We start from the raw sequence: 16,003 nt of genomic DNA, 5'->3' as shown, positions 1-16,003 counted from the left end.
CAACAGTAATATGTCGAAAAATTGAGAAATCGAAATCGGGCAAAACTGAAGTACCGTAAAGTTAATAAATTGAAAAACTGAAAATTTTTGAAAAAAAATCGTATCAAAAACTAAAAATTCAAAAAATCGAGAAATTGAACAATCAAAAAATCAAAATATTGAAATCTCAGTAAGTTGATAAATAGGAAAATTTAAAAAAACAAAAATTTTCAAAATCCAAGAATTGAACAACAAAAAAAATCAAAAAATTAAGAAATCAAATTAGACCAAAATCGAAAAATTGAAAAGTTAATAATTGAAAAATTGAAACATTTTTAATGAAAAAAAATCGGTAAACCGAAAAATTGAAAAATCTAAAAATCGAGAAATTGAACATTCCAAAAATTAAACAATTTAAAAATCGAAGAATTGGAAAACCAAAAAATCTAAACCGAGAACTTGAAAAATTGAATAATCGAGAAATCAAAACATGAAGGAAAACAAAAAAATTAACGGAAAATGTAGAACTTAAAAAAAAAAATGGAAAAATTGAAGAACCGAAACATTGCAAAATCCCAGAACTGAAATACTGAAAAACTGAAAAATGGAAGGAAAATTGAAAAATCGAAAAAGTGAAAAAATTCAAAACTGAATCTTGAAAAACTGAAAAATGGAAAGAAAATTGAAGATTCGGAAAAGTAAAAAAATCCAAAACTGAAACATTGAAAAATTCAGAAATGGAAAAATTGAAAAATCACAATTGAAGAAAGAACTGAAAAATCGATAAATAGAGAAATGGGAAAAACAAAAAATCAGTTAATCGAAAAATTTAGAAACGTCAAAAATTGAAAACTGAAAAATAAAAAAATTAAAAATCGTAACACTGAAACATCGGAAAATTGAGAAATCGAAAAATTAAGAATTCAAAAATTTTTGACATTGAAAAATTACAATATCAAAAAATTCAAAAATCTAGAAATCGAAACAACAAAAGATCGAAAAATTGAAAAAACAAAAATTTAAAAATCTAAAATTTGAAAAATCGAAGAAGCAAATAATCGAGAAATCGAATCCAAGAATCGAAGTATTGGAAAATCCCAAAATTAAAAAATCTACACAACGAAAAGTAGAAAAATCGAAGTAAAAAATTGAAAATTTAGGAAATCAAAAAACTGAAAACTCAAAAATCTGAAAATTCCCAAAATAAAAAAATTAAAAATTGAGATATTAAAGTACCGAAAATTTGAAAAATCGAGAAATCCAGGGTCGAAAAATTGAAAATTCCCAAATTGAAAAATCGAAGTATTGAAAAATCCCAAAACAAAAATATCAAAAAATTGAAAAATGTGGGAGAGAAATTGAAGAAACGAAAAATTAACTAATCCCAAACTCAAAAATCAAGAGATGGGAAAGTTGAAAAGTCGTAAAATTGTAACATCGAAAAATTGAGACATTGACTAATAAAAATCGAGAACTCGAAAATTTGAAGAATCAAGACATTGAAGTATCGAAATGTCGAAAAATCCCAAAGCTGAGATATCGAAATCTTAAAAAATCAAAGGATAATTGAAGAAACGAATATTCAAAAATTCCAGAACTAAAAAATTGAGAAATCGAAAAGTCGAAAAATCGAGGTCAAAAAATCAAAACTTTAAATAAAAAATCGAAAAATGAAAAATCAAAGACCTGAAACATCGAAAAATTGAAGGATTGAAAAACTAAAAAATCGAACTTTCGAGAAATGGGAAAGGCGAAAAATCCGTTAGTCGAGAAATTGAAAAAATCGAGAATTCGAAAATTTGAAAAATCTAAAAATTCAAAAATCCCAACACTGAAAAATCGAAAAATTGAGTAATCGAAAAATTGAAAACCGACAAATGGAAAATAAAAAATTCACAAATCAAAAAAGGCTAAAATCGAAAATTAAAATTTTGAAAAATCGTAAAGTTTTTCGATTGAAAATGGAAAAGTCTAAAGATTTTAAAACCGAGAAATTGACAGTTCCCAAATTGAAAAATTTGAAAAATCGAAAAACCAAATATTCGAAAAATCAAAAAATTGAAGAAACGAAAAACTATAGAATTGAAAAACTAAAGAGTCGCAAAATTGAAAAGTCGAGAAATCGAGAAGTGGGAAAAACAAAAAATCGATTATTCGAAAAATTGAGAAATCGGAAAACTGAATATTTTGAAACGTCATAAAAAATTAAAAATCGTAACACTGAAACATCGGAAAATTGAGAAATCGAAAAATGAAGAAATTCGAGAAACCGAAAATATGAAGAATCGAGAAATCGAAGAATCGATAAATTTAAAAAATCCTAACAGTAATATGTCGAAAAATTGAGAAATCGAAATCGAGCAAAACTGAAGTACCGTAAAATTAATAAATTGAAAAACTGAAAATTTTTGAAAAAAAAATCGTATCAAAAACAAAAATTCAAAAAATCGAGAAATTGAACAATCAAAACATTGAAATCTCAGTAAGTTGATAAATAGGAAAATTTTAAAAACAAAAATTTTCAAAATCCAAGAATTGATTGAACAACAAAAAAAATCTAAGCTTGAAAACTCAGAAAATCGAACGATCGAGAACTCAATACATCAAAGAAAACAAAAAATCTAAAATTTAAAAATTCGACAAATTGAAAAATCATGGAACTGAAAAATCGATAAGTCGAGATAGTGAGAAATCTAAAAACCTAAAACTTTAAAAACTGAAAAATTAAAATATCGAAAAATTTAAAAACCGAGAAAACACAATATCAAAAATTTGAAAAATTGAAGAAACGAAATATAAAATTCCAAATCTGAAATATTGAAAAACCTAAAAATGGAAGGAAAATTAAAGAACCGAAACAGTGAAAAAATCCAAAACTGAAACATTGAAAAATTGAGAAATGGAGAAATGTGAAAATCAAACAAATTGGTCTAAAGAGTTTAGACAGTATTTCCAAAATAATGTTATACCTCGTCTAGCGAGTCCCCTTAACGATTAGCGGCGATTGTTTTATCGTGATTAACGCGATAAAGTAACTTTAGCACACCTGCTACTGGGTAAATAAAAATTGACTTGTCTTAGGTTATTGAAAGATCCATTAATTCTCAACTCGGTGCTGAATATTATAATTTATGTAAAGCGCTCTGAGGTTCGAGTTTTATACTGTAAAATTTTTCGTTGCTGTTTACAAATTAGGCAATTAAGGAGAAAAGAGCATAATTTATTAGATTAGGGCACGCAACTTGTAACCAAATAACGTTTAGTTATGTAAATTTGGAAGTGGGCTTGTTTTTGCTTGATTGCTTTCAAACCAAGCGTAAATTATTAAAATCGGGTAATATTTACACTAACAACGAGTTTAGTTTATGTTTAGTAAAATTCAGGAAACAGAATAATTTTCTGTAACTACTGTAGTCTATATTTAGAAAACTGGCGCCCGAGCGACCATAAACTCACGAACTTTCGACAACCCCTTTCACAGATTTCAACCCCGTATGAGTGGCAGCCCCGCATAGTTTCCACCCAACTAATCCAACTGGGTGATTTGTTCCTGGTTGCGGTTCCGGGAGAATTCACCACGATGTCTGGACGACGTCTACGCAGGACTATTAGGGACACCGCCATCAACAACGGGGTCTCCGGCGCAAAAGTCGTCATTACGGGCCTGAGCAATATTTACACCAGCTATATTGCGACGCCGGAGGAATATCAAGTAAGCATTTGATAAATACTGATGTTGGAAGAGTTATAAGAGTTGCGTAATGTCTTATTATGGAATGGAAGGGGATTTTCCGGCGGTTTATAAATTTGAGGGGGTGGTTTCGGCTGATTATCATAATAATCCAGTTCATGATTTACGGGTGGATGGTTATTGGGAAATTCGGATACGTCTTGGGGATTTGGAATGTTTATTAATTAGGGGATGGGGGTGAGCACGAATTCGGAGGTTTTGCACTTAATTAAATTTTTGATAGGGGTGAGTATCGCGCGTAAATGTGGCTAGACAGATTTTTATGAATTTTTCCAGACTTAGTAAATATTAACAAAAAAAAAGTTGGTAGTAATTTGGTGATTCCACATAACTGAACACAGTGGAATAAATTACAATTTTTTCTATTTTACCATTTATTTCACTGGATACCCAGACAATTTTTTTATCACTCATATTAATCAGAGGTGTTTTTGTTGAATTTCGTCATTATAAAAATTAAAACTAGGCGACTTCTGGATATTTTAAAACCCCATATGTTGCCCTATTAACATTCCTCTACTAAAAAACCCGCTGTAACTTCCCGCAAACATGTTTATAATCCGATTTGGGCCAACTACGTCGAAATTTTCCGCAATTATTCACGTTACTAGCGTCTGCATTCATATTTATCTCAAAACTGTTTCAAACTGGGTTCCATTCAAAACACGTCCGAAAGCTTTTCCTCGTATATTACGCAATGACGGGAGCCGATTTAATATCCTCCCACGTGGTGTCAATAGTGAAGGCTTCGTACGAAAAATGCTGTTTCGATTAGAATGAAAATTAGGAGGTGAGAAGTCAATTAACTTTTTTACTTCGCGAGTGTGACGGGGTATTTTTTGGTGTCAAATTTTGTGTTGATGTCGCTAATAAATTTTGTGATAGTATTAAATGTTATTTAAATTTCTATATTTGTGGTTTATGGATCCGTGTTGAGTTTGTAGCTTAGGCATCCAGATTTTTGGAAAACAAAAATCTATTTTGTATGATAACATCGAACTTGAAAATTGTAAAATCGATTTTTTGCCTCAGTTGTTCGTTTTTGGATTTGGGGCTTGTCAATTTCTCGGTTTTAAATTTTTTCGACTTCTCAATTTTCAATTTTCAATCGAAAAACCTTTCGATTTTCAAAATTTCGATGCTTCGCTTTTTTATTTTCAAATTTTTCAATTTTTGAGTTTTTGACTTTGCTATTTCCCGATTTTAGCCTTTTTTGATTTGTCAATTTTTCGCAACTTTCGATTTCTCGATTTCTGGGTTTTCAAGTTTTCGATATTTCAGTGTTGGGATTTCTCAATTTTTAGATTATCAAATTTTCGAATTCTCGATTTTTTCATTTATCGATTTCTCAGTTTTCCGATTAATAGATTTTTCGTCTTTCCCATTTCTCGAATTCTCGACTCTTTAGTGTTTCGATTTTTCAGTTTTTCAATTTTTCAATTTTTCGATTTTTCAGGTTTTTGCTTTTTCATTTTTGGATTTTTTAAGTTTTTGATTTTTTGACCTCGATTTTTCGACTTTTTGATTTCTGAATTTGTTAGTTCTGGGATTTTTGAATATTCGTTTTTTCAATTTTTGTTTGAATTTTTAAGTTTCCTATATTTTAGCTTTGGGATTTTTTGAGATCTCAATTTTTTCATTGATGAATATCTCAATATTTCGACTTTTACGATTTTTTAATTTTTCCACTCTTCAATTTTCGATTTTTCATTTTTTCGGTTTTTCAATTTTTCTCGGTTTCCCGATTTTTCAATATTTCGACTTTTCAGTTTTTCAGTTGTTCAATTTTTCGATTTTTCAGGTTCCTGAGTTTTCAGCTTATCGATTTTTTGAATTTTCGGTTTTTCTACTTCAATTTTTCAACTTTCCGATCCCTCGATTTTGAATTTTTAAAATTTTTCATTTTGGGAATTTTCAATTTTTCGGTTTTAACGTTTTTCAACTTTTCAGTTTTTCGATTTTTCAATTTTTTGATTATTCGGTTTTTCAAGTTTTTGCTTCTTCAGTTTTTCAATATTTGAATTTTTTTAATTTTTCCACTCTTCAATTTTCGATTTTTCATTTTTTCGATTTTTCAATTGTTCTCGGTTTCCCGATTTTTCAATATTTCGACTTTTCAGTTTTTCAGTTGTTCAATTTTTCGATTTTTCAGGTTCCTGAGTTTTCAGCTTATAGATTTTTTGAATTTTCGGTTTTTCTACTTCAATTTTTCAACTTTCCGATCCCTCGATTTTAAATTTTTAAAATTTTTCATTTTGGGAATTTTCAATTTTTCGGTTTTAACGTTTTTCAACTTTTCAGTTTTTCGATTTTTCAATTTTTTGATTATTCGGTTTTTCAAGTTTTTGCTTCTTCAGTTTTTCAATATTTGAATTTTTGAATATTTTAAATATTAGATTTCTCGATTTCAGTTTTGGGATTTCTTTAGTTTTTCGATTCTTCAGTTTTTTGATTTTTAATTTTTCGATTTATTACTTTTTGACTGTTTGATCTCGATTTTTCGACATTTCGATTTCTCAATTTTTTAGTTCTGGGATTTTTGAATATTCGTTTCTTCAATTTTTCTTTGATTTTTTAAGTTTCCTATATTTTAGCTTTGGGATTTTTCGATTTCTCGGTTTTTTCATTGGTCAATATCTCAAATTTTCGATGTTACACTTCTATGATTTTTTAATTTTTCCACTCTTCAATTTTCGATTTTTCATGTTTTCGGTTCTTCAATTTTTCTCGGTTTCACGATTTTTCAATATTTCGACTTTTCAGTTTTTCAGTTGTTCAATTTTTCGATTTTTTAGGTTCCTGAGTTTTGAGCTTATCGATTTTTTGAATTTTCGGTTTCTCTGCTTCAATTTTTCAACTTTCCGATCCCTCAATTTTTGAATTTGGGATTATTTAATTTTCCGTTTCTTCAATTTCTCCCCAATTTTTCAATTTTTCGATAATTCACTTTTTTCGACTCTCGATTTCTCGAATTTTCAATACTTTAAAATTTCAATTTTTAAAGTTCTTCATTTTGGAAATTTTCAATTTTTCGGTTTTAATGTTTTTCAACTTTTCGGTTTTTCGATTTTTCAATTTTTCGATTTTTCGATTTTTCAACTTTTTGGTTTTTCAATTTTTCAATATTTGAATTTTTGAATTTTTTATATTTTCGATTTCTCGTTTTCAGTTTTTGGGTTTTTTTAGTTTTTCGATTCCTCAATTTTTGTTCCAATTTACAGTTCTTCGGTATTTCAGTTTTGAGATTTTTCCCTAATTCTATTCTTCAATTTTTGATTTCCCAATTTTGACTTTTTCGTTTGTTTAAATTTTCGCCTTTTAAATTTTAGATACTTAAATTTTCGAGTTTCTGTTTCAATTTCTCAATTTTTCCATTTTTCAATTTATCGATTTATCGATTTTTATTTTTTAATTTAAAATTTTTCAATTTTTCAGTTTTTAAATTTTCTATTTTTCGGTTATGGCTTTTTTTGATTTTCGGCTTTTGGACTTTTCGGTTTCTCGATTTTCAATTTGTCGCTTACTCAATTTTTCGATATTTGAGTGTTGGGATTTTTCAATGTTTCAAATTTTGACGCTCCTAAATTTTCTATTTCTCGATTTTTCAATTTGTCGATTAATCCAATTTTTATTGTTCCCATTTCTCGATTTGTGAACTTCTCAATATATCGACTTTTCAGTTTCGTAATTTTTCAGTTTTTCGATTTTTTAAATTTTCGATTTTCTAGTTGAATTTTTCACCTTTTCGATCTCTCGATTTTTTAATTTTCGGATTTTTCAATATCTCGATTTTTCAGTTCTTCAATTTTTCGATTTCTCGACTACTTGCTTTCTCGATTTTTCAAATTTTCGATTTTTAAATTTTAGATTTTTCAATTTTTAGATTTTTTGTTGTTTCGATTGTTGTTTTGATTTCTAGATTTTTCGATTTTTCGATACTTTAATTTTTCAATTTTTAAAATACTTGGTTTTTGAATTTTCAGTTTTTCAGTTTTAAAATTTTTCGAGTTCTTGAGATTTCGATGCTCCGATTTTTTCATTTACCAAATTTTCGATTGGTCGATTCTTTTATTTTAGAATTTTCAGTTTTTCAGTTTTTAATTTTTCTGTTTTTCGCTTTTGGCTCTTATGATTTGTCGGTTGTTTAATTTTCGATTTCTCGATTTTCAATTTTTCGATTTTTTAAATTTGCGATTTTTCGACTTCGATTTCTAGATCTTTCAGTTTTTCGATTCTTCAGTTTTAGTTCGATTTTGCAATTTTTCGATATTCAGTTTTGGGATTTTTCACTATTTTGATACTTCAGTTCTTGCTTTCTCAATTTTGATTTCTCGATTTCTCAAATTCTCGGTTCTTAAATTTTAGATAATTCAATTTTTCGCGTTTCTGCTTCGATTTGTGCATTTTTCCATTTTCCCGTTTTTCGATTTTCGATTTTTTTTATTTTAAATTTTTAAATTTTTCAGATTTTAAGTTCTCGATTTTTTGATTTTGGTTTGTAGTTTTTTTGATTTTTTGACTTTTGTACTTTTCGATTTCTGGATTTTCAGTTCTTCAATTACTCAGTTTTTTGATATTACTGTGTTGGAAGTGTCAAATTTTTCGATTATCCAATTTTTGCCTTTCTAAATTTTTAATTTTTTTGATTTTTCATTTCCTCGATTAGTCAATTTTTTGTTTTTCCCATATTCGATTTCTAGACTTTTCAATATTTGGACTCTTTAGTTTTTCATTTCTATAGTTTTTCGATTCTTCAATTTTTTTATTTTTCCACTTTTTGATTTTTCGATTATTTGGTTTTTCGATTTTTCAAATTTTTCAATTTGGGAACTGTCAATTTCTCGTTTTTAAAATGTTTAGTCTTTTCAATTTTCAATCGAAAAACTACGATTTTTCAAAATTTTAATTTTTGTGTTTTTGACTTTGCTATTTTTCGATTTTAGCCTTTCTTGATTTGTGAATTTTTTTATTTTCGATTTCTCGGTCTTCAATTTTTCGATTACTCAACTTTTTGATATTTCAGTGTTGGGATTTTACAATTTTTGAATTTTTCGATTTCTCAATTTCTCGATTAATGGATTTTTCACCTTTCCCACGTTTCTCGAAACCTCGACTTTTCAGTTTTTCAATCTTCAATTTTTCGATTTTTCAGGTTTTTGATTTTTCATTTTTCGATTTTTTATTTAAATTTTTGATTTTTTGACCTCGATTTTTCGACTTTTCGATTTCTCAATTTTTTAGTTCTGGGATTTTTGAATATTCGTTTTTTCAATTATCCTTTGATTTTTTAAGTTTTCGATATCTCAGCTTTAGGATTTTTCGACATTTCGATACTTCAATGTCTCGATCCTTAAAATTTTCGAGTTCTCGTTTTTTTCTTTAATGTCTCAATTTTTCGATGTTACAGTTTTACGATTTTTCCATTTTTCCTATTTCTCGATTTCTCGACTTTTCAATGTTTTGACTTTTCAGTTTTTCTATCGTTCAATTTTTCGATTTTTCAGGTTTTTGAGTTTTCAATTTTCCGATTTTTTGAATTTTCGATTTTTCAGCTTTCACATCTCTCGATTTTTGAGTTTGGGATTAGTTAATTTTTCGTTTCTTCAATTTCTCTCCCATTTTTCAATTTTTTGATATTTCAGTTTTGGGATTTTTCCATATTTCGATTTTTCAATTTTTCGATACTTTAATTTTTCAATTTTTAAAATTTTTCAATTTGGGAATTTTCAATTTTTCGGTTTTAACATTTGTCGACCCTGGATTTCTGGATTTTTAAATTTTTCGGTACTTTAATATCTCAATTTTTAAAATGTTTTATTTTGGAAATTTTCCATTTTTCTGTTCTAACGTTTTTCGACTTTTCAGTTTTGCGATTTTCCAATTTTTCGATTCCTCGAGATTTCCATGCTCTGATTTTTTATTGTTCAATTTCTACATTTCTCAATTTACCAATTTTTCGATTTTTCTATTTATGGATATTTTTATTTTCGATTTCTCGATTTTTTCGATGTTTCATGTGGGGATTTTTCAGTTTTTCGTTTCAATTTTTCAATTTCTCGAGTTCTCAGTGTTTCGATTTCTCAGTTTTTTGTTTTCAGTTTTCGATTTTTCGATTTCGATTTCTTCATTTAACAATTTCAGGAGTTCTCACATTTTCAATTCGTCAATTATTCCATTTCTCAATTTCGACTTTTTTTCAAATTTTCGGTTTATAAAATTTAGATACATATTTCAAGTTTTCGAGGTTCTGATGGTTTGATTTTTCGATTTTTCAGTTTTTCGATTTTTTTTTTAATTTCAAAGTTTTCAAACTTTTAGTTTTTAACTTTTCGATTTTGGCTTTTCTGATTTGTTAATTTTTGGATTTTCAGTTTCTCGACTTTTCGATTTCTCGATTGTCAATTTTTCCCTTACTCAGTTTTTCGATATTTCAATGTTGGGATTTTTCATTTTTTCAATTTTTGACGTTTCTAAATTTTCTATTTTTCGGTTTTTCAATTTGTCGAATAATCGATTTTTTGTTGTTCCCATTTCTCGATCTCAACTTTTCAATATTTCGATTTTCAGTTTTTCGAATTTTCAGATTTTTGAGTTTTCCGTTTATGGTTTCCTAGATTTTCGATTTTCTACTTCGATTTTTCAACTTTTCAATATGTGGATTTTTTAATTTTGGGATTTTTCAATACTTCGATTCCTCGATCATTCGATTTCTCGATTATTTGCTTCCTCGATTTTTCGAATTTTAGATTTTTAAATTTTTAGTTTTGCAATTATTCGATTTTTTGTTGTTTCGATTTCTAGATTTTTCAATTTTTCAATATTAAAAATTTTTATTTCTCAATTTTTCGATTTTTAGATTTTAGATTCTTAAATTTTTCGATTTTTGATGCCCGGTTTCTCGATTTTTCAATTTTTCGTTAATCCAATTGTTCAATTTTTAAAATTTTTGGTTTTGGGAATTTTTAATTTACGGTTTTAAAATTTTTCGACTTAAAATTTTTCGGCTTAAAATTTTTCGATTTTTTCAATTTTTCGATTTTTCGCGATTTCGTAATTTACTAATTTTTCGATTTAACGATTTTTTTTAATTCAAAATTTTTCAGTTTTTCAGTTTTTAACTTTTTTGATTTGTTAATTTTTTGATTTACGACTTCTCGACTTTTGATTTTTCGATTTTTCATCTTTTGGATTTCTTCAATTTTGCGATTTTTAAATTTTCGATTTCTTGATTTCAGTTTTGGAGTTTTTTTAGTTTTTTGATTCTTCAATTTTTGTTCCATTTTGAAGTTTTTCGATATTTCAGCTTTGAGATTTTTCACCATTTCTATTCTTCAATTTTCGATTTCTCAATTTTGACTTTTTCGATTTTTTAAATTCTAAATTTTCGAGTTTCTGTTTCGATTTCTGGATTTTTCCATTTTTTAATTATTCAATTTATCGATTCTTATTTAATTTTCAATTTTTCGTTTACTCAGTTTTTCGATATTTCACTGTTGGGATTTTTCAATTTTTCAAATTTTGACGTTTCTAAATTTTCTATTTTTCGATTTCTCAATTTCTCCATTAATCGATTTTTTGTTTTTCCCATTTCTCGATTTCTCAATTTCTCCATTAATCGATTTTTTGCTTTTCCCATTTCTCGATTTCTCGACTTATATATTTCGATTTTTCAGTTTTTCAGTTCCTTAGTTTTTCGAATTTTCTACTTCCATTTTTCAACTTTTCGACCTCTAGTTTTTTCAGTTCTGAAATTTTTCAATTTTTCGTTTCTTCAATTTTTCTCCCATTTTTCAATTGTCCGATATCAATATCAATTTTTGGATTTTTCGATTTCTGAAATATTTGATCTTTGGAGTTTTAAATTCTATATTTTTTCAATTTTTAGATTTTTGATGTTCGATTTCTCGATTCTCAACTTTTCGATACTTTAATTTTCCAATTTTTAAAATTTTTGATTTTGGGAATTTTCAGTTTTTCGGTTTTAAAATTTTTCGATTTTTCGATTTCCCAGATCTTCGATTTATCGATCTTTTTAATTTAAAATTTTCAATTTTTCAGTTTTTAACTTTCCTGTTTTTCGATTTTGGCTTTTATGATTTGCCAATTTTTTAATTTTCGATTTCTCCATTTTCAGTTTTTCGATTCTTCAATTTTTGTTCGATTAATCAATTTTTTGTTTTTCCCATTTCTCGACTTTTTAGTTATTCAGTTCTTCAGTTTTTCGAATTTTCAGGTTTTAGACTTTCAGTTCTTCGTTTTTCTTAAATTTTCGATTTTTTTACTTCAATTTTTCAACTTTTCGATCTCTAGATTGTTCAGTTTTGAAAATTTTCAATTTTTCGTTTCTTCGATTTTTCTCCCATGTTTCAATTTTCCAATATTTCAGTTTTGGGATTTTTCAAATATTTCGATTTTTCAATTCCTGAAATATTTGATTTTCCGAGTTTTAAATTCTAGATTTTTAATTTTTCGGTTTTTGAAGTTCGGTTTCTCGATTCTCAATTTTTCGATACTTTAATTTTTCAATTTTTAAAATTTTTGATTTTTCGCTCTTCATTTTGCGTCTTTGATTTCTAGATTTTTCAGTTTTTCGGTATTTCAGTTTTGGGAGTTTCACCATTTCGATTCTCCAATTTCTGATTTCTCAATTTTGACTTTTTCGATTTTTCAAATTTTCGGTTCGTAAATTCTAGATAATTAAATTTTTCGCGTTTCTGCTTCGATTTGTGGATTTTTCCGTTTTCCCATTTTTTGATTTTCGATTTTTTTTAATTTAAAAATTTTTAAATTTTTCAATTTTTAAGTTCTCGAGTTTTTTATTTTAGTTTGTAATTTTTTTCATTTTTTGACTTTTGTACTTTTCGATTTCTGGATTTTCAGTTCTTCAAAACTCAAATTTTTGATATTGCCGTTTTGGGAGTGTTAAATTTTTCGATTTTTCGACTTCGATCTCTCGATTTCTCAATTTTTGAGATTTTTCAGTTTTTTGATTTTTGTTTCATTTTGCCATTTTTCCATATTTCGGTTTTGAGAGTTTTCTGAATTCCAATTCTCCAATTTTTCAATTTCTCTGTTTTGACGTTTTCGATTTTTCAAATTTTCGGTTTATAATTTTAGATATTTCAATTTTTGGAGTTCTCGATTTTTCCATTTCCCAATTTTTCGATTTATCGATTTTTTTTAATTCTTCAATTTCTAATTTTCAATCGAAAGCTTCGAAAAATTCAAAAACTGAAACATCAAAAATCGGAATTTTAAAACATCGAGAAATGGAACAATCGAAAAATAGAAACATTAGAATATCGGCAAATCGGGAATTGGGAAATAAAAATATTTTAAAAATATGTATATAGAAAAACTGAAAAATCGAAAATTTTAAAAATTGAAAAACTAAATCCAAAAATCAAGAATTTTAAAAATCAAAAAAAAATAGAAATATCTAGAACAGAAACATAAAAAAAATGAAAAATTGAAAATTCCAGAAATTGAAAATTGTCCAAAATGGAAATGTTCCGGAACTGAAAAATTGAAAAAAAAAGAACGGGATAAAAAAATTGTAAAATTGAAAAACTGAAAAATCGAAATATGTAACATTTAAAATATTGAAAAATTGAAGAATCAATAAACTGGAATTTCCGATTTTTTGGTGTTTAGATTTATCGATTTTTCAACTTTTTGACTATTTTTAAAATTTTACATTTTTCGACTTATCGACTTTTAGATTTTTGGATTTTTTAAGTTTTCGATTAATCATTTTTTTGCGGACTTTTATATTTTTTTTACTTTAATGTTTGTAAAATTTCATTTTTTGCGAAAAAAATTCCATACGAATTCTAGAAAATATACAGTGAAATTAAAAAAGTTGAGAGGTCGTAATCAAACACACAAAATTTTTACTTCATCTAGATACTTTATATATTTCTTATACTATTCTTACATTTTTTTATAGATGCAGAGATACGAGGGTGCGTCGACAATTTTCGGACCCTACACGCTCACATTATACCGGAAAGTGTACAAGGAGATGGTGGAGGCCATGCTGACGGTGTGTTTAATGTAATCCTCATGAAAAAAAACTTCATTAAAACATTAAACTTGCATAAAGTTTTAATCCAGTAATGCACTCTACAGTCTGCTTTTTATCCTAGGGTGAAAACGTGGATCCCGGTCCTCAACCCCCGGATCTCTCGACTCAAGTTATATCATTAGTCCCTCCCGTCATGCTCGACACTTCCGGGTTTCTGAAGCAGTTCGGCGATTGCCTCGTTCAACCCCTTCCGGTGGTTAAAAGAGGGATGACAGTGTTTGCCCTGTTCGTGAGTATACAGTTACAGTGTTTTATTAAAAACGACGGTCTTGATACTAACAGAATTAATTTAATTTCACTCAAAGAGACTTCGAGATTTAATTATTTCGATACTGAAGAGTAATGAAATTTAGAGGGCGTTCATTATCGCTGCTTATTTATTTGATCACGTGACGCGCGACGATAGGGGTTTGATTCGTGCTTTTATTTATGGAAAAAACCGATTTCCCGAATGTTTATTTTTCCATTACTCCGGTTCGCACCCTCTATTGCGTTATTTAATTCGCTTTAACAGCCGCAAATTCACCACGCGGAATAATAATGAAGTAAAAAAACTAGCGAAACTCATAAACAAAAATCACTTAACGAAATTTAAATTTTAAAAAACGATGATAATTTGCATTTGAAGATTTCCGGCCATCCCCGGAACAACCTGATGCACGACCGGACTTTCCTCACGGTGGAAAAGCGGGTGGAAGCACGCAAGTGGAAAGTTGTGGCGACGGACGCCGACTGGGAGACGAAGTGAGTAAAGTGGTTTTATTTCACGAGTGCGGTAAATCGCACCAGCATTGTTGTTTGACTTCTTTCAGGTTTATTTGGAGGAGAGACTCCACTTTGAGTGGGGGCAGTAAAGTTACGGTTGAGTGGACGGTTCCGTTGAACGCCGCCCCGGGGAAGTACAGGCTAAGACACTTTGGGTATTACAAGAGTTTGTTCGGGGGAACGTTTCCGTATAGCGGAACTTCGAAAAGTTTCGAAGTGATCGAATAAAATTGTTAAGACTGAATTTAACTAGTAGATGTATTGTAGGTTCTTGCCATGTAATAAATTATGTAATGAATAGATATTAATATTTATTGTCAGTATTCTCATTTCCAGCTTCTTCTCAGGTTTTTCAGTTTCTTTAAATTATGTAGTCTTGTACTTGTGGTTTATGAATCCGGTTTAAGTTTTTATACTTGAGATCCAGATCTTTGTACAACAATAGAAAAGAATATTTATTAACGGGATACCTCTATTACAATATTAATTAAACTTATTAAGTTTAATTAATATAATAATATTAACATAAGTTTCTTCATTTCGTCTTTGGTACTTTGTCCCTTTCGTCATTCATGTCCTTTGTCCTCTTCGTCTTTCATTTTTCGTCTTAATCCACTTCGTACTTTTCGTATATCGTCTTTCGTCCGGCATTCCCTTGGTCTCCTACATCCTAGGTCCTTTTTGTCTCCCTTGCCCTTTGTCCCCTTCGTACCCTATGTCCTTTGACCGCTTCTTCCGCATCTTTCATCCTTTCTCTCCGTCCTTCCTTCCCTTCGTCCTTCGTCAATTTCGTTCTTCGTACTACGTCCCCTTCGTTCTTTTCGTCTTCCGTGTCTTTCGTTACCTTCATTCTTTGTACTTCGTGTCCTTCGTCTTTCGTATCTTTCGTGTGCTTGGGATCCTCCGTGTACTTCGTCCCCTTCCTTCTTTGTGTCCTTCGTCCCACGTCTGCGTTGTCATTAATCCGTTCTGTTCTTCGTCTCCTTCGTTATTTGTCCCCTTCGTCCTTTGTACTCCTTCGACTTCTTCCTAGGTGGCTTTCGTTTCCTTCGTCATTCATCCTTTGTCCTCTTCGTCATTCATCTTTTGTCCTCGTGGTCCTTCGGCCATTGTGCCCTTCGTCTTTCGACACCTTAGTCCTCCGTTCTTAGTCCTTTTGTCCATTTTGCCCATTCACCCTTCGTCCTACTTCCAATTCCTCTTTCTTCTTTCCCTCTTTCTTCACTTCGTTCTTGATTAACCTCGTACCTTTCGTATTTCGTCTTTTGTCTGCACGCCCTTCATACTTTATCAACTTCGTCCTTCGTCCCCTATGTCTTTCGTCTTCTCCGTTCACTTTGTCCTTTGTCACGGTCGTACCCTTTGTCCTTTGTCCTCTTCGTCCCCATCATCTTTCGTCCTTTGTCTCTTTCGTCCTTTGC

The 16,003-nt window shown here is 29.0% G+C and overlaps 1 protein-coding gene across 4 annotated transcripts in view; it reads left to right on the top strand.

The window, feature by feature from the left end:
• Nucleotides 1-14,896, top strand: part of LOC135129589 (neutral ceramidase-like) — a 48,052-nt gene extending 33,156 nt beyond the window's left edge. For all 4 annotated transcript variants that reach the window (XM_064056774.1, XM_064056775.1, XM_064056773.1 and 1 more), the window contains 5 exons: nt 3,461-3,691; nt 13,680-13,775; nt 13,879-14,046; nt 14,446-14,561; nt 14,630-14,896. In XM_064056774.1, the coding sequence (XP_063912844.1) occupies nt 3,461-3,691; nt 13,680-13,775; nt 13,879-14,046; nt 14,446-14,561; nt 14,630-14,810 (792 nt within the window). In that variant the 3' untranslated portion in view covers nt 14,811-14,896. The remainder of the gene's footprint in view (nt 1-3,460; nt 3,692-13,679; nt 13,776-13,878; nt 14,047-14,445; nt 14,562-14,629) is intronic.
• The last annotated feature ends 1,107 nt before the right edge of the window (nt 14,897-16,003 follow it).

This window comes from Zophobas morio, unplaced genomic scaffold (assembly GCF_036711695.1).
Source record: "Zophobas morio isolate AGI-343-1 ecotype UQ-CSIRO unplaced genomic scaffold, CSIRO_AGI_Zmor_V1 ptg000016l, whole genome shotgun sequence".
In the NCBI taxonomy this organism is placed as follows: domain Eukaryota; kingdom Metazoa; phylum Arthropoda; class Insecta; order Coleoptera; family Tenebrionidae; genus Zophobas; species Zophobas morio.
This window is presented reverse-complemented; position numbering and strand designations above follow the sequence as displayed.